Source organism: Hemibagrus wyckioides, linkage group LG18 (assembly GCF_019097595.1).
Source record: "Hemibagrus wyckioides isolate EC202008001 linkage group LG18, SWU_Hwy_1.0, whole genome shotgun sequence".
Classification (NCBI taxonomy): Eukaryota; Metazoa; Chordata; class Actinopteri; order Siluriformes; family Bagridae; genus Hemibagrus; species Hemibagrus wyckioides.
In genome coordinates, this window is record NC_080727.1 from 227,501 (window position 1) to 253,526 (window position 26,026).

General features: G+C 50.9%; 1 protein-coding gene across 1 annotated transcript in view; it reads right to left on the reverse strand.

Annotated features, from left to right (window-relative positions):
- galnt10 (UDP-N-acetyl-alpha-D-galactosamine:polypeptide N-acetylgalactosaminyltransferase 10 (GalNAc-T10)) overlaps positions 1 to 26,026 on the reverse strand; it is a 29,533-nt gene that overhangs the window by 369 nt on the left and 3,138 nt on the right. The window contains exons 4-12 of the mRNA XM_058414945.1: positions 23,939 to 24,105; positions 23,669 to 23,854; positions 22,662 to 22,845; positions 4,217 to 4,334; positions 3,962 to 4,069; positions 2,943 to 3,164; positions 2,734 to 2,847; positions 2,297 to 2,446; positions 1 to 2,179 (exon numbers count right to left, since the gene is read on the reverse strand). The exon at positions 1 to 2,179 is cut by the window's left edge and continues 369 nt beyond it. Coding sequence (XP_058270928.1) covers positions 2,009 to 2,179; positions 2,297 to 2,446; positions 2,734 to 2,847; positions 2,943 to 3,164; positions 3,962 to 4,069; positions 4,217 to 4,334; positions 22,662 to 22,845; positions 23,669 to 23,854; positions 23,939 to 24,105 — 1,420 coding nt within the window. The 3' untranslated portion in view covers positions 1 to 2,008. The remainder of the gene's footprint in view (positions 2,180 to 2,296; positions 2,447 to 2,733; positions 2,848 to 2,942; positions 3,165 to 3,961; positions 4,070 to 4,216; positions 4,335 to 22,661; positions 22,846 to 23,668; positions 23,855 to 23,938; positions 24,106 to 26,026) is intronic.

Below are 26,026 nucleotides of genomic sequence, written 5' to 3' on the forward strand. Positions count from 1 at the left end.
GCACGCACACAAACACACACGCACACAAACACACACGCACGCACGCACACAAACACACGCACGCACACAAACACACGCACGCACACAAACACACGCACGCACACACACAAACACACGCACGCACACACACAAACACACGCACGCACACACACAAACACACGCACGCACACAAACACACGCACGCACACACACAAACACACGCACGCACACACAAACACACGCACGCACACACACAAACACACGCACACACACAAACACACGCACACACACAAACACACGCACGCACACACACAAACACACGCACGCACACACACAAACACACGCACACACACAAACACGCACGCACACAAACACACGCACGCACACAAACACACACACGCACGCACACAAACACACACACGCACGCACACACGCACACAAACACACACACGCACACAAACACACACACGCACGCACACAAACACACACGCACACACAAACACACGCACGCACACACACAAACACACGCACGCACACAAACACACGCACGCACACAAACACACGCACGCACACAAACACACGCACGCACACAAACACACGCACGCACGCACACAAACACACGCACGCACACACACACACACACACGCACGCACGCACGCACACACAAACACGCACGCACACAAACACACGCACGCACACAAACACACACACGCACGCACACAAACACACACACGCACGCACACAAACACACGCACGCACGCACACACAAACACACACACGCACGCACACAAACACACACACGCACGCACACAAACACACATGCACGCACAAACACACAGACACAAACACACACGCACGCACACACACACAAACACACACACACGCACAAACACACGCACACACACGCACACACAAACACACACGCACACACACAAACACACGCATGCACACACACACACACACGCACGCACACACACACACACATATGCACGCACGCACACACGCACAAACACAAACACACACACAAACACACACACAAACACACACACAGCCTCGGTAGTGAGCATGTCTGCACTCCAGGGGGGTTGGTTGTGGAGCAGTGTGTGTGTGTGTGTGTGTGTGTGTGTGTGTGTGTGTGTCCTGATCTTCATCCGGTTCCTGTGTGAAGAACAAGGTGGACAGAATGACCAGAACTGAGGAACGTGTTTCTGATTGAACGTTGATTCGTTTTAAATAAAACACTGTGATGAAGTGTGACGTCATGTGGTCAGTTATTATCATCTACACATTTCACACACTTCCTCCACACAGACAGGGTTCCTGAAACAGCCGACAGGAACATCTGGTCAAGAGCTCCTTCAGGTCAAATCAGAATATCAGGTCTAATATCAGGTCTAATATCAGGTCTAATATCAGGTCTAATATCAGGTCTAATGAGTATTTTATGATATTTAGATTTCAGTCCTGGTTTAATTTGAATATTTAATCTCTAATTCTTGATCTTATATTTAAAAACATCCTGCGTTCTTCACAATCATGTCCCATTCTGAATCAGTCCATCACCTCCATTACCTCAGACATCAGCTAATAAAGAATATAAATGAAAATAAAACAAGTTTCTGATTCATTTCTTTTCTTCTGGGTGATGAAGGCAGATCCTGTACGAGACTCTGAGTGCAAATGGGAAAAGTGCTGGAGTGAAAAAAGGAATGAACACAAAGGTCAGTGCTCACTCGCTCCGTTACAGAATGGACCAAACCTTCTCTCACATCATGGCACTGAGTTCAGCTTCAAGTTTAACAGCAAAGTGTTTTCATGCATCAGAACATCTCATCAACACCTCTGGGAGGAGAAATGTCCAAGTCTCTGGCTAACAGAGCTCCACAGAATACGCTGAAGATTCAGATGTTCTCAAATGTCTCCTTTCTACATTCCAGGTGCTCCATCTGCCTCTGTCCAGAATCTGAGACCAGTCCATGTGTGCAGGAGAGCAGCCAGTAACACTGAAGATGTTCTGAGGGTCAGCTTCTCACAGAGCGGGCAAGTTCCTGTTCAACTGCTCCAGAACCGTCGTGTTGACCTTCTCAAATCTCCACTGCTGACTCAGAGACTGGGGATCACACGAGTTCATGAAAATCCGTTTATCTGACGCGTCGCTGTCCACACAGCTGTTACTGACCGGGTGGAACAGAGTATAGTCCTAAAGAAACACACACACAAAGGATTGAGAACAATAACTATTAGTGTGCATCTTGTGTGTATAATGTGTACATGAATGCAGTGTGTGCGAGTGTGTGTGTGTGTGTGTGTGTTGTACCTTCCTGTATCTCCACAGCTGGTTGCCCTTCATGCCGTGACAGTCGTACAGTGTGACAGGGCTGCTGTGTGAAACGGCGTCTAAACACACTTTCTTTGTGTGCAGAGGATCTCCAACCCTGATGTCCTCCCTCCACCCGAACGTAAACACCTACACACACAAACACACACACTATCATAAGAGTGTGATAATAATCAGCTCTGTGATATATAGGGATATTTTACACACACTACACTGGCATCATGGACGCTTCATTCCCTTCAGGAGGAGTGAGCTAGGAAGACTCTTTTTAAAGACTGGGATATTTTGGGACAGAGCTGATCAAATTATCCCAATTTTTGTGTTAGGGTTAGAGATGGCACTGCTGTTCAGACTGAGTGTGTGACAAACGTGATGGACAGGAAGTGGACAAGAAGTTGACAGGAAGTGAAAGTCACCTGTGCACGATTCCACAGAGCATTCCCTTGACCTTTTACACACGACTCCAGTCTGAGAGGAGAACCGGACAAGTGTTTACTCTCCATACACAGACCACTGCCCACATTACGCAGCTGTAACACACACACACACACACACACACCCCTTATAGAGCAACAGCTCAGCACATTAAACCTGTTTTGTGTGTGTGTGTGTGTGTGTGGTGTACCTCCCCCCAGGCAGCAGCAGGGGGCTCCACAGCGGGGTAATAGCGCTGTAAGTCCCACGCCACCTCAGTCATGAACCAGTGGAAGCTCTTACAGCCGAGTTGGAGGCGGAGCTCTCTCTGTGCACTCACATCTCCCACAGACAGGGGGCGATAGTCCGGCCGCCGCTGGTAAATAAACTCTGCATACTCATCCATCCACACCTCTGCCACTCGCTTCAGGTTCTACACACACACAGGGAGAGAGAGAGAGAGAGAGAGAAAGAGAGAGAGGGGGAGTAATAGAGAGAAGGAGAGAAATAGAGACAGATACAGAGGGAGGGAGAGAGGGACAGATAGAGAGAGAGAGGTTTCTGTCAGCACACGTTTAATAGATGTAAATTTGAAGTTTCCTCTAACATTATGTGATACAACACACTTTTGTTTTGTGGATCTTACAGCTGCAGACATTTAACACCACACACACATTTAACACACAGACACGTGTGTGTGTGTGTGTGTGTGTGTACGTGAGTATGTGTGTACGTGTGTGTGACCTCTCTGTAGACACCTGCTAGTGAACAGTAAAGAGTCTCATAGTCCAGTAATTACGGTAATCTATTACACAGGGTCAGTGTTCACTCAGAGTGAAGGAGCCAGAAGCTTCGTCCACTAAAGGCTCCTGTTATTCCAGCAGACTCAACACAATGGAGTTCATTAACACTAACTTAGTTAATATTCCACACACACACACACACACACACACACACGCACACACACATACGCACACACACACTTACACTCAGGGACAGAGTACTGAGATAGAGACAATAAAACGTGATCAGCTTTAACGTAAACACAGAGCTGTTATCTGTTATGAGGTGAGACAGCACGAGAGATCAGACAGCAGTGGAGGTGAGACAGCAGTGGAGGTGAGACAGCACTGAAGACGGTGTGAGATGAGACATTACCATCAGCAGGTGGTGTTAGGAAAACTGTCTGCTGACACACACACACACACAGAATGGATTGTATATGTTTACCCTAGCTAGGCTCACACCTCCAGGCACTTTGTAGGGAACGTACTTCCTGTAAATATGGCCAACCCGAGAGCAGGGAATGTCCTCCATACGACCTCCACACATCCATACCTGCACACACACACACACACACACACCAGTAGCTCTGAGATACTCAGTGGAAGAACAGGATGAACAAGAATTCACCCTTTACAGGAAATCAGCACAGGAAATGGAATATGAAAAAACTGTTAGCTGTTAGCATTAGCATTAACATACCTTAAATGAAATCTCGTACTGTTCTCCTCCCCAGATCTCCAGTCCCGCATCATATCCTCCCAGTTCCCAAAACCATTTCCTGTCTACAGCAAACAGACCGCCGGCCATCACTGGAGACCTGAAACACACACACACACAGTAATTATCGAAACAGAATAATAATAATAATAATAATATAAAAGTGTAGGAGAGTTTTAATATCACTACTCCCTACATGACAGTGCACTACTGAGGCAGCACTCTACTGCAGTGGGTAATATTTTGCTGTGATATTATAATTAATATTAGAATTCCTCAGAATAAGCTGTGTGTGGAGTTCAGAGTGTTACACAGGGAGAACTCTGAACTTCTACAGGAAATAACCACTCAGCATCTACAACAACAACCTACACTATAGAAGAAATGTGTGTGTGTGTATGTCTAAAATAGAGAGACAGAGCTTTGTTAGTAGATGAGATTGTGTTTTTATGTAATAATACTAAGTTTAAGAGTCATAACACACACAGTGTTTAATATTGTGAGAGTTCCTGATGTTAACAATACAGAAATACAGAGAGAGGTGGAGCCTCAGTGTGGTGTGTTGTAGGGTGTGTTGTGGTGTGGTGTGTTGTAGGGTGTGGTGTGGTGTGGTGTGTTGTAGGGTGTGGTGTGTTGTAGGGTGTGGTGTGGTGTGGTGTGTTGTAGGGTGTGTTGTAGGGTGTGTTGTAGGGTGTGGTGTGTTGTAGGGTGTGGTGTGGTGTGGTGTGGTGTGGTGTAGGGTGTGGTGTGGTGTGGTGTATGGGTGGTGTGGTGTATGGGTGGTGTGGTGTATGTGTGGTGTATGGGTGGTGTGGTGTATGTGTGGTGTATGGGTGGTGTGGTGTATGGGTGGTGTGGTGTGGTGTATGTGTGGTGTATGGGTGGTGTGGTGTGGTGTATGGGTGGTGTGGTGTATGGGTGGTGTGGTGTGGTGTGGTGTATGGGTGGTGTGGTGTGGTGTGTTGTAGGGTGTGTTGTGGTGTGGTGTGTTGTAGGGTGTGGTGTAGGGTGTGGTGTGTTGTGGTGTGTTGTAGGGTGTGTGGTGTGGTGTGTTGTAGGGTGTGTGGTGTGGTGTGTTGTAGGGTGTGTTGTGGTGTGGTGTGTTGTAGGGTGTGTTGTGGTGTGGTGTGTTGTAGGGTGTGTTGTAGGGTGTGTTGTAGGGTGTGGTGTGGTGTAGGGTGTGGTGTGGTGTAGGGTGTGGTGTGGTGTGTGGTGTGGTGTAGGGTGTGGTGTGGTGTAGGGTGGTGTGGTGTAGGGTGTGGTGTGGTGTGGTGTAGGGTGGTGTGGTGTGGGGTGTGGTGTGGTGTGGTGTGGTGTAGGGTGGTGTGGTGTGGTGTGGGGTGTGGTGTGGTGTAGGGTGTGGTGTGGTGTAGGGTGTGGTGTGGTGTAGGGTGTGGTGTGTTGTAGGGTGTGGTGTGTTGTGGTGTGTTGTAGGGTGTGGTGTGGTGTAGGGTGTGGTGTGTTGTGGTGTGGTGTAGGGTGTGGTGTGTTGTGGTGTAGGGTGTGGTGTGGTGTGGTGTGTGGTGTGGTGTAGGGTGGTGTGGTGTAGGGTGTGGTGTGGTGTAGGGTGGTGTGGTGTGGGGTGTGGTGTGGTGTGGTGTGGGGTGTGGTGTGGTGTGGTGTAGGGTGGTGTGGTGTGGTGTGGGGTGTGGTGTGGTGTAGGGTGTGGTGTGGTGTAGGGTGTGGTGTGTTGTGGTGTGTTGTAGGGTGTGGTGTGTTGTGGTGTGGTGTAGGGTGTGGTGTGTTGTGTAGGGTGTGGTGTGTTGTGGTGTAGGGTGTGGTGTGGTGTAGGGTGTGGTGTGTTGTGGTGTAGGGTGTGGTGTGTTGTGGTGTAGGGTGTGGTGTGGTGTGGTGTAGGGTGTGTTGTGGTGTGGTGTAGGGTGTGGTGTGTTGTGGTGTGGTGTAGGGTGTGGTGTGTTGTGGTGTGTTGTAGGGTGTGGTGTGGTGTGGTGTAGGGTGTGGTGTGTTGTGGTGTGGTGTAGGGTGTGGTGTGTTGTGGTGTGATGTGGTGTAGGGTGTGGTGTGGTGTAGGGTGTGGTGTGGTGTGGTGTGGTGTAGGGTGTGGTGTGTTGTGGTGTGGTGTGTTGTAGGGTGTGGTGTGGTGTAGGGTGTGGTGTGGGGTGTGGTGTGTTGTGGTGTGTTGTAGGGTGTGGTGTGGTGTGGTGTGGGGGGGGGTGGTGGGTGGGGGTGTGGGGGTGTGGGGTGGTGTGGTGTGGGTGTGGTGGGTGTGGTGTGGTGTGGGGGTGTGGGTGGTGTGGGTGTGGTGGGTGTGGGTGGGGGTGTGGTGTGGTGTGTTGTGGTGTGGTGTAGGGTGTGGTGTGTTGTGGTGTGTTGTAGGGTGTGGTGTGGTGTGGTGTGGGGTGGGGTGTGGGTGGTGGGGGTGTGGGTGTGGGGTGTGGGTGGGTGGGTGTGGTGTGGTGGGGGGTGTGGGTGGGGGTGTGGGTGGGGTGTGGGGGTGTGGTGGGGGTGGGGTGTGGTGTGGGGTGGGTGTGGTGTGGGGGGTGGGGTGTGGGGGTGGTGTGGTGGGGGTGGTGTGGGGTGGGTGTGGTGTGGTGTGGTGTGGTGTGGGTGTGGGTGTGGTGTGGGGTGGTGTGGGTGTGGGTGTGGTGTGGGGGTTGGTGGGTGTGGTGTGGTGGTGGGGTGTGGTGTGTTGTGGTGTGGGTGTGGGGTGTGGGTGTGTGGTGTGGGGGGTGGTGGTGGTGTGGTGTGGGTGGGTGTGGGTGGGTGTGGTGTGGTGTGGTGTGGGGGTGTGGTGTGGGTGGTGGGTGTGGTGTGGTGTGGGGGTGGGTGTGGGTGGGGTGTGGTGTGGGGGTGTGGTGTGTGGGGTGGGGTGTGGTGTGGTGTGGGTGGTGTGGGGTGTTGTGGTGTGGTGTAGGGTGGGTGTGGGGTGTGGGTGTGGTGGTGTGGGTAGGGTGTGGTGTGGTGTGGGTGGGTGGGTGTGGTGGGGTGGGGTGTGGTGTAGGGGTGGTGGTGGTGTGGGTGTGGTGGTGGGGGTGTGGTGTGGTGTGGGTGTGGGGGGTGTGGTGGGGGTGTGGTGTGGGGGGTGGTGGTGGTGTGGTGTGGGTGTGGGTGTGGTGTGGTGTGGGTGTGGTGGGTGTGGTGTGGTGTGGGTGTGGGTGGTGGGGTGTGGTGTGGGGTGGTGTGGGTGGGTGTGGTGTGGTGTGGGTGTGGGGTGGTGTGGTGGTGGGGGTGGTGTGGTGTGGTGTAGGGTGTGGGTGGGTGGTGTGGGTGTGGGGGGTGTGGTGTGGTGGGGGTGTGGTGTGTGTGGTGGGGTGTGGTGTGGGTGTGGTGTGGTGTGGGTGTGGTGTGGGTGGGTGTGGGTGTGGTGTGGTGGTGGTGTGTTGTGGGTGTGGTGTGGTGTGTGTGGGTGTGGTGTGGGTGGGTGGTGTTGGGGGGTGTGGGGGTGTGGGTGTGGGTGTAGGGTGTGGTGTGGTGTGGTGTGGGTGTGGTGGTGTAGGGTGTGGTGTGGTGTAGGGTGTGGTGTGGTGTAGGGTGTGGTGTGGTGTGGTGTAGGGTGTGGTGTGGTGTAGGGTGTGGTGTGGTGTAGGGTGTGGTGTGGTGTGGTGTAGGGTGTGGTGTGGTGTGGTGTGGTGTAGGGTGTGGTGTGGTGTGGTGTAGGGTGTGGTGTGGGGTGTGTTGTGGTGTGTTGTAGGGTGTGGTGTGGTGTGGGGTGTGGTGTGGTGTAGGGTGTGGTGTGTTGTGGTGTGGTGTGTTGTGGTGTGGTGTAGGGTGTGGTGTGTTGTGGTGTGTTGTAGGGTGTGGTGTGGTGTAGGGTGTGGTGTGGTGTGGTGTAGGGTGTGGTGTGTTGTGGTGTGTTGTAGGGTGTGGTGTGGTGTGGTGTAGGGTGTGGTGTGTTGTGGTGTGGTGTAGGGTGTGGTGTGTTGTGGTGTGTTGTAGGGTGTGGTGTGGTGTGGTGTAGGGTGTGGTGTGTTGTAGGGTGTGGTGTGGTGTGGTGTAGGGTGTGGTGTAGGGTGTGGTGTAGGGTGTGGTGTGTTGTGGTGTGTTGTAGGGTGTGGTGTGGTGTAGGGTGTGGTGTGGTGTAGGGTGTGGTGTGTTGTGGTGTGGTGTAGGGTGTGGTGTGTTGTGTGTTGTAGGGTGTGGTGTGGTGTAGGGTGTGGTGTGTTGTGGTGTGGTGTAGGGTGTGTTGTGGTGTGTTGTAGGGTGTGGTGTGGTGTGGTGTAGGGTGTGGTGTGGTGTGGTGTAGGGTGTGGTGTGTTGTAGGGTGTGGTGTGGTGTAGGGTGTGGTGTAGGGTGTGGTGTGTTGTGGTGTGTTGTAGGGTGTGGTGTGGTGTAGGGTGTGGTGTGTTGTGGTGTGGTGTGGTGTAGGGTGTGGTGTGTTGTGGTGTGTTGTAGGGTGTGGTGTGGTGTGGTGTAGGGTGTGGTGTGTTGTAGGGTGTGGTGTGGTGTGGTGTAGGGTGTGGTGTAGGGTGTGTTGTAGAGTGTGGTGTGGTGTGGTGTAGGGTGTGGTGTGATGTGGTGTAGGGTGTGGTGTGGTGTGTTGTAGGGTGTGGTGTGGTGTGGTGTGGTGTAGGGTGTGGTGTGTTGTGGTGTGTTGTAGGGTGTGGTGTGTTGTGGTGTGGTGTAGGGTGTGTTGTGGTGTGGTGTAGGGTGTGGTGTGTTGTGGTGTGTTGTAGGGTGTGGTGTGGTGTAGGGTGTGGTGTGGTGTGTTGTAGGGTGTGGTGTGGTGTGGTGTAGGGTGTGGTGTGTTGTGGTGTGGTGTGGTGTGTTGTAGGGTGTGGTGTGGTGTGGTGTAGGGTGTGGTGTGGTGTGGTGTAGGGTGTGGTGTGTTGTGGTGTGGTGTAGGGTGTGGTGTGGTGTGGTGTGGTGTAGGGTGTGGTGTGGTGTGGTGTAGGGTGTGGTGTGGTGTGGTGTGTTGTAGGGTGTGGTGTGTTGTGGTGTGGTGTAGGGTGTGGTGTGTTGTGGTGTAGGGTGTGGTGTGTTGTAGGGTGTGGTGTGGTGTGGTGTAGGGTGTGGTGTGTTGTGTTGTGGTGTGTTGTAGGGTGTGGTGTGTTGTGGTGTAGGGTGTGGTGTGTTGTGGTGTGGTGTGGTGTAGAGTGTGGTGTGTTGTGGTGTGGGTGTGGTGTGGTGTGGTGTGTTGTGGTGTGGTGTAGGGTGTGGTGTGTTGTGGTGTGTTGTAGGGTGTGGTGTGGTGTGGTGTGGTGTGGTGTAGGGTGTGGTGTGGTGTGGTGTGGTGTAGGGTGTGGTGTGGTGTGGTGTGGTGTAGGGTGTGGTGTGGTGTGGTGTGGTGTAGGGTGTGGTGTGGTGTGGTGTGGTGTAGGGTGTGGTGTGGTGTGGTGTAGGGTGTGGTGTGGTGTGGTGTGGTGTAGGGTGTGGTGTGGTGTGGTGTGGTGTAGGGTGTGGTGTGGTGTGGTGTGGTGTAGGGTGTGGTGTGGTGTGGTGTGGTGTAGGGTGTGGTGTGGTGTGGTGTGGTGTAGGGTGTGGTGTGGTGTGGTGTGGTGTAGGGTGTGGTGTGGTGTAGGGTGTGGTGTGGTGTGTTGTGGTGTGTTGTAGGGTGTGGTGTGGTGTAGGGTGTGGTGTGTTGTGGTGTAGGGTGTGGTGTGTTGTAGGGTGTGGTGTGGTGTGGTGTAGGGTGTGGTGTGGTGTAGGGTGTGGTGTGGTGTAGGGTGAGGTGTGGAGTGGTGTAGGGTGTGGTGTGGTGGAGGGTGTGGTGTGGTGTAGGGTGTGGTGTGGTGTAGGGTGTGGTGTGGTGTGGTGTAGGGTGTGGTGTGTTGTGGTGTGTTGTAGGGTGTGGTGTGGTGTGGTGTAGGGTGTGGTGTGGTGTGTTGTAGGGTGTGGTGTGGTGTGGTGTAGGGTGTGGTGTGTTGTGGTGTGGTGTAGGGTGTGGTGTGGTGTGGTGTGGTGTAGGGTGTGGTGTGGTGTAGGGTGTGGTGTGGTGTGGTGTAGGGTGTGGTGTGGTGTGGTGTAGGGTGTGGTGTAGGGTGTGGTGTGGTGTGGTGTGGGGTGTGGTGTGGTGTGGTGTAGGGTGTGGTGTGGTGTGGTGTAGGGTGTGGTGTGGTGTGTGGTGTGGTGTAGGGTGTGGTGTGGTGTAGGGTGTGGTGTGGTGTGTGGTGTGGTGTAGGGTGGTGTGGTGTGGTGTAGGGTGTGGTGTAGGGTGGTGTGGTGTGGTGTAGGGTGGTGTGGTGTGGTGTAGGGTGTGGTGTGGTGTGGTGTGTTGTAGGGTGTGATGTGTGGTGTGGTGTGGTGTAGGGTGTGGTGTGGTGTGGTGTGGTGTGATGTGGTGTGGTGTGGTGTGGTGTGATGTGATGTGGTGTGGTGTGGTGTGGTGTGTGGTGATGTGGTGTGGTGTGGTGTGGTGTGGTGTGGTGTGGTGTGGTGTGGTGTGTGATGTGGTGTGGTGTGGTGTGGTGTGGTGTGGTGATGTGGTGTGGTGTGGTGTGGTGTGGTGTGGTGTGGTGTGGTGTGGTGATGGGTGATGTGGTGTGGTGTGGTGTGGTGTGGTGATGTGGTGTGGTGTGGTGTGGTGTGTGGTGTGGTGTGGTGATGTGTGGTGTGATGTGTGGTGTGGTGATGTGTGGTGTGGTGTGTGGTGTGGTGTGGTGTGGTGTAGGGTGTGGTGTGGTGTGGTGTGATGTGATGTGTGGTGTGGTGTGGTGTGGTGTAGGGTGTGGTGTGGTGTGGTGATGTGGTGTGGTGTGGTGTGGTGTGGTGATGTGTGGTGTGGTGTGGTGTGGTGTAGGGTGTGGTGTGGTGTGGTGTGGTGTAGGGTGTGGTGTGGTGTGGTGTGGTGTGGTGTGGTGTGGTGTGGTGTGGTGTAGGGTGTGGTGATGGTGTGGTGTGGTGTAGGGTGGTGGTGTGGTGTGGTGATGTGTGGTGTGGTGTGGTGGTGTGGTGTGGTGTGGTGTGGTGTAGGGTGTGGTGTGGTGTGGTGTGGTGTAGGGTGTGGTGTGGTGTGGTGTGGTGTAGGGTGTGGTGTGGTGTGGTGATGTGTGGTGGTGTGGTGTGGTGTGGTGTGGTGTGGTGTGGTGTGGTGATGTGTGGTGATGGGTGATGTGTGGTGTGGTGTGGTGATGTGTGGTGTGGTGATGTGTGGTGATGGGTGGGTGTGGTGTGGTGTGGTGTGGTGTGGTGATGTGGTGTGGTGTGGTGTGGTGTGGTGTGGTGTGGTGTGGTGATGTGATGTGTGGTGTGGTGTAGGGTGGTGTGGTGTGGTGATGTGTGGTGATGTGATGTGTGGTGTGGTGATGTGTGGTGCTGTGATGTGTGGTGATGTGATGTGTGGTGTGGTGATGTGTGGTGTGGTGATGTGTGGTGATGTGTGGTGATGGGTGATGTGATGTGTGGTGTGGTGATGTGATGTGTGGTGATGTGTGGTGTGGTGTGGTGATGTGTGGTGTGGTGTGGTGATGTGTGGTGTGGTGATGTGATGTGTGGTGATGTGTGGTGATGTGTGGTGTGGTGATGTGTGGTGTGGTGATGTGTGATGATGTGATGTGATGTGTGGTGATGTGATGTGATGTGTGGTGATGTGTGGTGTGGTGATGTGTGGTGATGTGTGGTGATGTGTGGTGTGGTGATGTGTGGTGTGGTGATGTGTGATGATGTGATGTGATGTGTGGTGTGGTGATGTGTGGTGATGTGTGGTGATGTGTGGTGTGGTGATGTGTGGTGATGTGTGGTGATGTGTGGTGATGTGTGGTGATGTGTGGTGTGGTGATGTGTGGTGATGTGATGTGTGGTGATGTGTGGTGATGTGTGGTGTGGTGATGTGATGTGTGGTGATGTGTGGTGATGTGTGGTGTGGTGATGTGATGTGTGGTGTGGTGATGTGTGGTGTGGTGATGTGTGGTGATGTGTGGTGTGGTGATGTGTGGTGTGGTGATGTGTGGTGTGGTGATGTGATGTGTGGTGTGGTGATGTGATGTGTGGTGATGTGTGGTGATGTGTGGTGTGGTGATGTGTGGTGTGGTGTGATGTGTGGTGATGTGTGGTGTGGTGATGTGTGGTGTGGTGATGTGTGATGATGTGATGTGATGTGTGGTGTGGTGATGTGTGGTGATGTGTGGTGTGGTGATGTGTGGTGTGGTGATGTGTGGTGATGTGATGTGTGGTGATGTGATGTGTGGTGATGTGTGGTGATGTGTGGTGTGGTGATGTGTGATGATGTGATGTGTGGTGATGTGTGGTGATGTGATGTGTGGTGTGGTGATGTGTGGTGTGGTGATGTGATGTGTGGTGATGTGATGTGTGGTGTGGTGATGTGTGGTGATGTGTGGTGATGGGTGATGTGATGTGTGGTGTGGTGATGTGATGTGTGGTGATGTGATGTGTGGTGATGTGATGTGTGGTGTGGTGATGTGATGTGTGGTGATGTGATGTGTGGTGTGGTGATGTGATGTGATGTGTGGTGTGGTGATGTGTGATGATGTGATGTGATGTGTGGTGATGTGTGATGTGATGTGATGTGTGGTGTGGTGATGTGTGGTGTGGTGATGTGTGGTGTGGTGATGTGTGGTGTGGTGATGTGTGATGATGTGATGTGATGTGTGGTGTGGTGATGTGTGATGATGTGTGGTGATGTGATGTGTGGTGTGGTGATGTGTGGTGATGTGATGTGTGGTGATGTGTGGTGTGGTGATGTGTGGTGTGGTGATGTGTGGTGATGGGTGATGTGATGTGTGGTGTGGTGATGTGTGGTGATGTGATGTGTGGTGTGGTGATGTGTGGTGGTGTGATGTGTGGTGTGGTGATGTGTGGTGTGGTGATGTGTGGTGTGGTGTGGTGATGTGTGGTGTGATGTGATGTGTGGTGATGTGTGGTGATGTGTGGTGTGGTGATGTGTGGTGTGGTGTGGTGATGTGTGGTGTGGTGATGTGATGTGTGGTGATGTGTGGTGATGTGTGGTGTGGTGATGTGTGATGATGTGATGTGATGTGTGGTGTGGTGATGTGTGGTGATGGGTGATGTGATGTGTGGTGATGTGTGGTGATGTGTGGTGTGGTGATGTGTGGTGTGGTGATGTGTGGTGATGTGATGTGTGGTGATGTGTGGTGTGGTGATGTGTGGTGATGTGTGGTGTGGTGATGTGTGGTGATGTGATGTGTGGTGATGTGTGGTGATGTGTGGTGATGTGTGGTGATGGGTGATGTGATGTGTGGTGTGGTGATGTGTGGTGATGTGATGTGTGGTGTGGTGATGTGATGTGTGGTGATGTGATGTGTGGTGATGTGATGTGTGGTGTGGTGATGTGATGTGTGGTGTGGTGATGTGATGTGTGGTGATGTGATGTGTGGTGTGGTGATGTGTGGTGTGGTGATGTGATGTGTGGTGTGGTGATGTGTGGTGTGGTGATGTGATGTGTGGTGTGGTGATGTGATGTGTGGTGATGTGATGTGTGATGATGTGATGTGATGTGTGGTGATGTGTGATGATGTGATGTGATGTGTGGTGATGTGTGATGTGATGTGATGTGTGGTGTGGTGATGTGTGGTGATGTGTGGTGATGGGTGATGTGATGTGTGGTGTGGTGATGTGTGGTGATGTGATGTGTGGTGTGGTGATGTGATGTGTGGTGTGGTGATGTGATGTGTGGTGTGGTGATGTGTGGTGTGGTGTGGTGATGTGTGGTGTGGTGTGGTGATGTGTGGTGATGTGTGGTGATGTGTGGTGATGTGTGGTGATGTGTGGTGTGGTGATGTGATGTGTGGTGATGTGTGGTGATGTGTGGTGATGTGATGTGTGGTGTGGTGATGTGTGGTGTGGTGATGTGATGTGTGGTGTGGTGATGTGTGATGATGTGATGTGATGTGTGGTGATGTGTGATGTGATGTGATGTGTGGTGTGGTGATGTGTGGTGATGTGTGGTGATGGGTGATGTGATGTGTGGTGTGGTGATGTGTGGTGATGTGATGTGTGGTGTGGTGATGTGATGTGTGGTGTGGTGATGTGATGTGTGGTGTGGTGATGTGTGGTGTGGTGTGGTGATGTGTGGTGTGGTGTGGTGATGTGTGGTGTGGTGTGGTGATGTGTGGTGATGGGTGATGTGATGTGTGGTGTGGTGATGTGATGTGTGGTGATGTGTGGTGATGTGTGGTGTGGTGATGTGATGTGTGGTGTGGTGATGTGTGGTGTGGTGATGTGTGGTGTGGTGTGGTGATGTGTGGTGATGTGTGGTGATGTGTGGTGTGGTGATGTGTGGTGTGGTGATGTGTGATGATGTGATGTGATGTGTGGTGATGTGATGTGTGGTGATGTGTGGTGTGGTGTGGTGATGTGTGATGATGTGATGTGATGTGTGGTGTGGTGATGTGTGATGATGTGTGGTGATGTGATGTGTGGTGTGGTGATGTGTGGTGATGTGTGGTGTGGTGATGTGTGGTGTGGTGATGTGATGTGTGGTGTGGTGATGTGATGTGTGGTGATGTGATGTGTGGTGATGTGTGGTGATATGTGGTGATGGGTGATGTGATGTGTGGTGTGGTGATGTGTGGTGATGTGATGTGTGGTGATGTGTGGTGTGGTGATGTGTGGTGTGGTGATGTGATGTGTGGTGTGGTGATGTGATGTGTGGTGATGTGATGTGTGGTGATGTGTGGTGATGTGTGGTGATGTGTGGTGTGGTGATGTGTGGTGATGTGATGTGTGGTGATGTGAGGTGATGTGTGATGTGATGTGTGGTGTGGTGATGTGATGTGATGTGTGGTGATGTGATGTGATGTGTGGTGATGTGTGGTGATGTGTGGTGTGGTGATGTGTGGTGTGGTGATGTGTGGTGTGGTGTGGTGATGTGTGGTGTGGTGATGTGTGGTGTGGTGATGTGTGGTGTGGTGATGTGTGGTGTGGTGATGTGTGGTGATGTGATGTGTGGTGTGGTGATGTGTGGTGATGTGATGTGTGGTGTGGTGATGTGTGGTGATGTGATGTGTGGTGATGTGATGTGTGGTGTGGTGATGTGTGGTGTGGTGATGTGTGGTGATGTGTGGTGATGTGTGGTGATGGGTGATGTGATGTGTGGTGTGATGTGTGGTGATGTGTGGTGATGTGTGGTGTGGTGATGTGATGTGTGGTGTGGTGATGTGTGGTGTGGTGATGTGTGGTGTGGTGATGTGTGGTGTGGTGTGGTGATGTGTGGTGTGGTGATGTGATGTGTGGTGATGTGTGGTGATGTGTGGTGTGGTGATGTGTGGTGTGGTGTGGTGATGTGTGGTGTGGTGATGTGATGTGTGGTGATGTGTGGTGATGTGTGGTGTGGTGATGTGTGGTGTGGTGATGTGTGATGATGTGATGTGATGTGTGGTGTGGTGATGTGTGGTGATGGGTGATGTGATGTGTGGTGATGTGTGGTGATGTGATGTGTGGTGATGTGTGGTGATGTGATGTGTGGTGTGGTGATGTGTGGTGATGTGTGGTGTGGTGATGTGTGGTGTGGTGATGTGTGGTGTGGTGATGTGTGGTGTGGTGATGTGATGTGTGGTGTGGTGATGTGTGATGATGTGATGTGATGTGTGGTGATGTGTGGTGATGGGTGATGTGATGTGTGGTGTGGTGATGTGTGATGTGATGTGATGTGTGGTGTGGTGATGTGTGGTGATGGGTGATGTGTGGTGATGTGATGTGTGGTGATGTGATGTGATGTGTGGTGATGTGATGTGTGGTGTGGTGTGGTGATGTGTGGTGTGGTGATGTGTGATGTGATGTGTGGTGTGGTGATGTGTGGTGATGTGTGGTGATGGGTGATGTGATGTGTGGTGTGGTGATGTGTGGTGATGTGATGTGTGGTGTGGTGATGTGTGGTGTGGTGATGTGATGTGGTGATGTGTGGTGATGGGTGATGTGATGGGTGATGTGATGTGTGGTGTGGTGATGTGATGTGTGGTGATGTGTGGTGTAGTGATGTGATGTGTGGTGTGGTGATGTGTGGTGATGGGTGATGTAATGTGTGGTGTGGTGATGTGTGGTGATGTGTGGTGTGGTGATGTGTGGTGATGTGTGGTGATGGGTGATGTGATGTGTGGTGTGGTGATGTGTGGTAATGTGATGTGTGGTGATGTGTGGTGATGGGTGGTGTGATGTGTGGTGTGGTGATGTGTGGTGTGGTGATGTGTGGTGATGTGTGGTGTGGTGATGTGTGGTGATGTGATGTGATGTGTGGTGATGTGATGTGTGGTGATGGGTGTGGTGATGGGTGTGGTGATGTGTGGTGTGGTGATGTGTGGTGATGGGTGATGTGATGTGTGGTGTGGTGTGATGTGATGTGTGGTGTGATGTGATGTGATGTGTGGTGATGTGGGGTGATGGGTGATGTGATGTGTGGTGTGGTGATGTGTGGTAATGTGATGTGTGGTGATGGGTGGTGTGATGTGTGGTGTGGTGATGTGTGGTGATGTGTGGTGATGTGTGGTGTGGTGATGTGTGGTGATGTGTGGTGATGTGTGGTGTGGTGATGTGTGGTGATGTGATGTGATGTGTGGTGATGGGTGGTGATGTGTGGTGATGGGTGGTGTGGTGATGTGTGGTGATGTGATGTGTGGTGATGTGTGGTGATGTGATGTGATGTGATGTGTGGTGATGTGATGTGATGTGATGTGTGGTGATGTGATGTGATGTGATGTGTGGTGATGTGATGTGATGTGATGTGTGGTGATGTGATGTGATGTGATGTGTGGTGATGTGATGTGATGTGTGGTGATGTGATGTGTGGTGATGGGTGGTGTGATGTGTGGTGTGGTGATGTGTGGTGATGTGTGGTGATGGGTGATGTGTGGTGTGGTGATGTGTGGTGATGTGTGGTGATGGGTGATGTGTGGTGTGGTGATGGGTGGTGTGGTGATGGGTGGTGTGGTGATGGGTGGTGATGGGTGATGGGTGATGTGATATGTGATGGGTGATGTGATATGTGATGTGATGTGATGTGATGTGTGGTGATGTGGTGTGATGTGTGGTGATGTGTGGTGATGTGATGTGTGGTGATGTGATGTGGTGTGATGTGATGTGGTGTGATGTGAAGTGGGTTGATGTGATGTGGTGTGATGTGTGGTGATGTGTGGTGGTGTGATGTGATGTGATGTGTGGTGATGTGTGGTGATGTGTGGTGATGTGATGTGTGGTGATGTGTGGTGATGTGTGGTGATGTGTGGTGATGTGTGGTGATGTGTGGTGATGTGTGGTGACGTGTGGTGATGTGTGGTGATGTGTGGTGATGTGATGTGTGGTGATGTGATGTGTGGTGATGTGATGTGTGGTGATGTGTGGTGATGTGATGTGATGTGTGGTGATGTGTGGTGATGTGATGTGTGGTGATGTGTGGTGATGTGTGGTGATGTGTGGTGATGTGATGTGATGTGTGGTGATGTGTGGTGATGTGTGGTGATGTGTGGTGATGTGTGGTGATGTGATGTGTGGTGATGTGATGTGTGGTGATGTGATGTGTGGTGATGTGTGGTGATGTGATGTGTGGTGATGTGATGTGTGGTGATGTGTGGTGATGTGATGTGTGGTGATGTGTGGTGATGTGTGGTGATGTGTGGTGATGTGTGGTGATGTGTGGTGATGTGATGTGTGGTGATGTGTGGTGATGTGTGGTGATGTGATGTGTGGTGATGTGATGTGTGGTGATGTGTGGTGATGTGTGGTGATGTGATGTGATGTGTGATGTGATGTGATGTGTGGTGATGTGATGTGTGGTGATGTGTGGTGATGTGATGTGTGGTGATGTGTGGTGATGTGATGTGTGGTGATGTGATGTGTGGTGATGTGATGTGTGGTGATGTGATGTGTGGTGATGTGTGGTGATGTGATGTGATGTGTGGTGATGTGATGTGTGGTGATGGGTGTGGTGATGGGTGTGGTGATGTGTGGTGATGTGATGTGTGGTGTGGTGTGATGTGATGTGTGGTGTGATGTGATGTGATGTGTGGTGATGTGATGTGTGGTGTGGTGATGTGTGGTGATGTGTGGTGATGTGTGATGTGATGTGATGTGTGGTGATGTGGGGTGATGGGTGATGTGATGTGTGGTGTGGTGATGTGTGGTGATGTGTGGTGTGGTGATGTGTTGTGGGTTGATGTGATGTGATGTGGGTTGATGTGTGGTGATGTGATGTGTGGTGATGTGATGTGTGGTGATGTGATGTGAAGTGGGTTGATGTGATGTGTGGTGATGTGTGGTGATGTGATGTGATGTGATGTGTGGTGATGTGATGTGATGTGTGGTGATGTGATGTGTGGTGATGGGTGGTGTGATGTGTGGTGTGGTGATGTGTGGTGATGTGTGGTGATGGGTGATGTGATGTGTGGTGTGGTGATGTGTGGTGATGTGTGGTGATGGGTGATGTGTGGTGTGGTGATGGGTGGTGTGGTGATGGGTGGTGTGGTGATGGGTGGTGTGGTGTAGGGTGTGGTGATGTGATATGATGTGTGGTGATGTGTGGTGATGTGATGTGATGTGATGTGATGTGGTGTGATGTGATGTGATGTGATGTGTGGTGATGTGTGGTGATGTGATGTGTGGTGATGTGATGTGTGGTGATGTGTGGTGATGTGATGTGTGGTGATGTGATGTGTGGTGATGTGATGTGTGGTGATGTGTGGTGATGTGATGTGATGTGTGGTGATGTGTGGTGATGTGATGTGTGGTGATGTGTGGTGATGTGTGGTGATGTGTGGTGATGTGTGGTGATGTGTGGTGATGTGTGGTGATGTGATGTGTGGTGATGTGATGTGTGGTGATGTGTGGTGATGTGATGTGTGGTGATGTGATGTGTGGTGATGTGTGGTGATGTGATGTGTGGTGATGTGTGGTGATGTGTGGTGATGTGTGGTGATGTGATGTGTGGTGATGTGTGGTGATGTGATGTGTGGTGATGTGATGTGTGGTGATGTGATGTGTGGTGATGTGTGGTGATGTGTGGTGATGTGTGGTGATGTGATGTGATGTGTGGTGACGTGTGGTGATGTGTGGTGATGTGTGGTGATGTGTGGTGATGTGATGTGTGGTGATGTGATGTGTGGTGATGTGATGTGTGGTGATGTGTGGTGATGTGATGTGATGTGTGGTGATGTGTGGTGATGTGATGTGTGGTGATGTGTGGTGATGTGTGGTGATGTGTGGTGATGTGATGTGTGGTGATGTGTGGTGATGTGTGGTGATGTGATGTGTGGTGATGTGATGTGTGGTGATGTGATGTGTGGTGATGTGATGTGTGGTGATGTGATGTGTGGTGATGTGGTGTGATGTGTGGTGATGTGTGGTGATGTGATGTGTGGTGATGTGTGGTGATGTGATGTGTGGTGATGTGTGGTGATGTGTGGTGATGTGATGTGTGGTGATGTGATGTGTGGTGATGTGTGGTGATGTGTGGTGATGTGTGGTGATGTGATGTGATGTGTGGTGATGTGATGTGTGGTGATGTGATGTGTGGTGATGTGTGGTGATGTGATGTGTGGTGATGTGTGGTGATGTGTGGTGATGTGATGTGTGGTGATGTGATGTGTGGTGATGTGATGTGTGGTGATGTGATGTGTGGTGATGTGTGGTGATGTGATGTGATGTGTGGTGATGTGATGTGTGGTGATGGGTGTGGTGATGGGTGTGGTGATGTGTGGTGTGGTGATGTGTGGTGTGGTGATGTGTGGTGATGTGATGTGTGGTGTGGTGTGATGTGATGTGTGGTGTGATGTGATGTGATGTGTGGTGATGTGATGTGTGGTGTGGTGATGTGTGGTAATGTGATGTGTGGTGATGGGTGGTGTGATGTGTGGTGTGGTGATGTGTGGTGATGTGTGGTGATGTGTGGTGTGGTGATGTGTGGTGATGTGTGGTGTGGTGATGTGTGGTGATGTGATGTGATGTGTGGTGATGGGTGGTGATGTGTGGTGATGTGTGGTGTGGTGATGTGTGGTGATGTGATGTGTGGTGATGTGATGTGTGGTGATGTGTGGTGATGTGATGTGATGTGATGTGTGGTGATGTGATGTGATGTGTGGTGATGTGATGTGTGGTGATGGGTGGTGTGATGTGTGGTGTGGTGATGTGTGGTGATGTGTGGTGATGGGTGATGTGATGTGTGGTGTGGTGATGTGTGGTGATGTGTGGTGATGGGTGATGTGTGGTGTGGTGATGGGTGGTGTGGTGATGGGTGGTGTGGTGATGGGTGGTGTGGTGTAGGGTGTGGTGATGTGATATGATGTGTGGTGATGTGTGGTGATGTGATGTGATGTGATGTGATGTGATGTGTGGTGATGTGGTGTGATGTGTGGTGATGTGTGGTGATGTGATGTGTGGTGATGTGATGTGTGGTGATGTGATGTGTGGTGATGTGTGGTGATGTGATGTGTGGTGATGTGATGTGTGGTGATGTGTGGTGATGTGATGTGATGTGTGGTGATGTGTGGTGATGTGTGGTGATGTGATGTGATGTGTGGTGATGTGTGGTGATGTGTGGTGATGTGTGGTGATGTGTGGTGATGTGATGTGATGTGTGGTGATGTGTGGTGATGTGAGGTGATGTGTGGTGATGTGTGGTGATGTGATGTGATGTGATGTGTGGTGACGTGTGGTGATGTGATGTGTGGTGATGTGTGGTGATGTGTGGTGATGTGATGTGTGGTGATGTGTGGTGATGTGATGTGTGGTGATGTGTGGTGATGTGTGGTGATGTGTGGTGATGTGATGTGTGGTGATGTGTGGTGATGTGTGGTGATGTGATGTGTGGTGATGTGATGTGTGGTGATGTGATGTGTGGTGATGTGTGGTGATGTGTGGTGATGTGTGGTGATGTGATGTGTGGTGATGTGTGGTGATGTGATGTGTGGTGATGTGATGTGTGGTGATGTGATGTGATGTGTGATGTGATGTGATGTGATGTGTGATGTGATGTGTGGTGATGTGATGTGTGGTGATGTGATGTGTGGTGATGTGTGGTGATGTGATGTGTGGTGATGTGTGGTGATGTGTGGTGATGTGATGTGTGGTGATGTGATGTGTGGTGATGTGTGGTGATGTGATGTGTGGTGTGGTGATGTGTGGTGATGTGTGGTGATGTGATGTGTGGTGATGTGATGTGATGTGTGGTGATGTGGTGTGATGTGTGGTGATGTGTGGTGATGTGTGGTGATGTGTGGTGATGTGTGGTGATGTGATGTGTGATGTGATGTGATGTGATGTGTGGTGATGTGATGTGTGGTGTGGTGATGTGTGGTGTGGTGATGTGTGGTGATGTGATGTGTGGTGATGTGATGTGTGGTGATGTGATGTGTGGTGATGTGATGTGTGGTGATGTGATGTGTGGTGATGTGTGGTGTGATGTGTGGTGTGGTGATGTGTGGTGATGTGTGGTGATGTGTGGTGATGGGTGATGTGATGTGAGGTGATGTGATGTGTGGTGTGGTGATGTGTGGTGATGTGATGTGTGGTGATGTGATGTGATGTGATGTGTGGTGATGTGATGTGTGGTGATGTGATGTGATGTGATGTGTGGTGATGTGTGGTGATGTGATGTGTGGTGATGTGTGGTGATGTGATGTGATGTGTGGTGATGTGGTGTGATGTGTGGTGATGTGATGTGTGGTGATGTGATGTGTGGTGATGTGTGGTGATGTGTGGTGATGTGTGGTGATGTGGTGTGATGTGTGGTGATGTGGTGTGATGTGTGGTGATGTGTGGTGATGTGTGGTGATGTGTGGTGATGTGATGTGATGTGATGTGTGGTGATGTGTGGTGATGTGTGGTGATGTGATGTGTGGTGATGTGTGGTGATGTGATGTGTGGTGATGTGTGGTGATGTGATGTGATGTGATGTGATGTGTGGTGATGTGATGTGTGGTGATGTGATGTGTGGTGATGTGATGTGTGGTGATGTGATGTGTGGTGATGTGTGGTGATGTGTGGTGTGATGTGTGGTGTGGTGATGTGTGGTGATGTGTGGTGATGGGTGGTGATGGGTGATGTGATGTGTGGTGATGTGATGTGATGTGATGTGATGTGATGTGATGTGTGGTGATGTGTGGTGATGTGTGGTGATGTGTGGTGATGTGATGTGTGGTGATGTGTGGTGATGTGTGGTGATGTGATGTGTGGTGATGTGATGTGATGTGTGGTGATGTGTGGTGATGTGATGTGATGTGATGTGTGGTGATGTGATGTGATGTGTGGTGATGTGATGTGATGTGTGGTGATGTGTGGTGATGTGTGGTGATGTGTGGTGATGTGTGGTGATGTGTGGTGATGTGTGGTGATGTGATGTGATGTGATGTGTGGTGATGTGTGGTGATGTGTGGTGATGTGAGGTGATGTGTGGTGATGTGTGGTGATGTGATGTGATGTGATGTGTGGTGACGTGATGTGTGGTGACGTGTGGTGATGTGATGTGTGGTGATGTGTGGTGTTGTTTTGTATTGTGTGTTGTGTTGTGATGTGTTGTATGGTGTGTTGTGGTATTGTGTGTTTTGTGATGTTGTGTTGTGATGCTTACTCAAACGGTTCGCTCAGGTCGCTGTCCTGCAATTCAGGAGGAATGGGGATGCGTTTGTAGAACATCTCCCAGTCGAACGCTCCACGCATGGCGTCTCCTGCCTGAGTCTCGTAGCCGAAGTTATCGTGATCGATCACATCAATCATCGGACACACGATCATCTTACTGTTCTGAGCAATACGATCTTCACACAACACACAGCAGGAGAGGTTACACATCAGCACACACACACACATACACACTAACCTTCACACTCACTCATTTTCTCACACACACACTAACCTTCACACGCACTCTTTTTCACACTCACACACATACACACACTAACCTTCACACTCACTCATTTTCACACTCACACACATACACACACACACACACTAACCTTCACACTCACTCATTTTCACACTCACACACACACACACACACACACACTAACCTTCACACTCACTCATTTTCACACTCACACTAACCTTCACACTCATTTTCACACTCACTCATTTTCACACTCACACACATACACACACACACACACTAACCTTCACACTCACTCATTTTCACACTCACACTAACCTTCACACTCATTTTCACACTCACTCATTTTCACACTCACACACACACACACACACACACACTAACCTTCACACTCACTCATTTTCACTCACACACACACTAACCTTCACACTCACTCATTTTCACACTCACACACACACACACAAACCTTCACACTCACTCATTTTCACACACACACACTTTCACTCACACACACACTAACCTTCACACTCACTCATTTTCACACACACACTTTCACTCACACACACACTAACCTTCACACTCACTCATTTTCACACACACACACACTAACCTTCACACTCACTCATTTTCACACATACACTCATTTTCACACACACACACACACTCACCTTCACACACACAAAGCTTCAGTCCTCACATACAGTGCAGACATGATCAGTGTCATCTGTAAGTGTGTGTGTGTGTGTGTATATTACCCAGCAGCGGGGGCAGCCAGTTGACATTAGCCTCACAGTGCGAGTCGAGGAAGGTGATGACCTGTCCGGTAGCGAGTGATGCCCCCAGCAGTCTGGTCCTGATCAGACCTTCACGCTTCTGAGTGCGAATGATGCGCACCTTCGGCAGCCGGGCCATGTACTCCTCTAACGGGGCCTTCAGGTGCTCTGTCCAGGGGGACACACAGGTCAGAGGTTACATCAGGGCTCAGAATGGTTTGGGTCACAGATCTGGTGTGTGTGTGTGTGTACCTCGGTCACTGAAGTCATCTACCAGGATGATCTCAGTGATGAGCTGTTGGGGCGAGCGGTTCAGAATGCTGTGTACAGTGCGCAGTAATGAACTCCAGCCCTCGTTATGGAATGGAATGATGATGCTGGTGTTGGGGAGGTTCTCAGCATACAGCTTGTGTTTACAGCTACTCACACAGACACACACACACACAGACACACAGACACAGACACACACAGACACACACAGACACACACACAGACACACACACAGACACACACACACAGACACACACACACAGACACACACAGACACACAGAGACACACACACACAGACACACACACACACACACAGACACACACACAGACACAGACACACACACAGACACACACACACACACACACAGACACACACACACACACACACACACAGACACACACAGACACACACACACACAGACACACACACACAGACACACACAGACACACACAGACACAGACACACACAGACACACACACAAACACACAGACACACAAACACACAGACACACACACACACAGACACACACACACACAGACACACAGACACACACAGACACACAGACACACACACAGACACACACACACACAAACACACAAACACACACACACACAGACACACAAACACACACAGACACACAAACACACACAGACACACAAACACACAGACACACAAACACACACAGACACAGACACACACACACACACACACACAGACACACACACACAGACACACACACACAGACACACACACAGACACACACAGAGACACACACAGACACACAAACACACAGACACACACACAGACACACAAACACACAGACACACACACACACAGACACACACACAGACACACACACAGACACACAAACACAGACACACACACAGACACAGACACACACAGACACACAGACACACACACAGACACACACACAGACACACACACAGACACACACACACACACAGACACACACACACACACAGACACACACACACACAGACACACACACACACAGACACACACACAGACACACAGACACACAGACACACACACAGACACACAGACAGACACACAGACACACACACAGACACACACACACACACAGACACACACAGACACACACACAGACACACACACACACACAGACACACACACACACACACACAGACACACACACAGACACACACACAGACACACACAGACACACACACAGACACACACACAGACACACACACAGACACACACAGACACACACACAGACACACACACAGACACACACAGACACACACACAGACACACACACAGACACACACACAGACACACAGACACACACACAGACACACACACAGACACACACACAGACACACACACAGACACACACACACACACACACACACACACACACAGACACACGTTACATTACATACACTCTGATCTCACAGCTCTAGTTAAAAACAGTTGGTCAGTTGGTGTGAAAATTCAAATTTAAATTCAAATTTTATTTGTCACACACACTATATTGCCAAAAGTATTCTCTCACCTGCCTTGACTCTCATATGAACTTAAGTGACATCCCATTCCTAATCCATAGGGTTCAATATGACGTCGGTCCACCCTTTACAGCTATAACAGCTTCAACTCTTCTGGGAAGGCTGTCCACAAGGTTTAGGAGTGTGTTTATGGGAATTTTTGACCATTCTTCCAGAAGCGCATTTGTGAGGTCACACACTGATGTTGGACGAGAAGGTCTGGCTCTCAGTCTCCGCTCTAATTCATCCCAAAGGTGTTCTATCGGGTTGAGGTCAGGACTCTGTGCAGGCCAGTCAAGTTCCTCCACACCAGACTCTGTCATCCATGTCTTTATGGACCTTGCTTTGGTCACTGGTGCACAGTCATGTTGGAAGAGGAAGGGGCCAGCTCCAAACTGTTCCCACAAAGTTGGGAGCATGGAATTGTCCAAAATGTCTTGGTATGCTGAAGCATTCAGAGTTCCTTTCACTGGAACTAAGGGGCCAAGCCCAGCTCCTGAAAAACAACCCCACACCATAATCCCCCCTCCACCAAACTT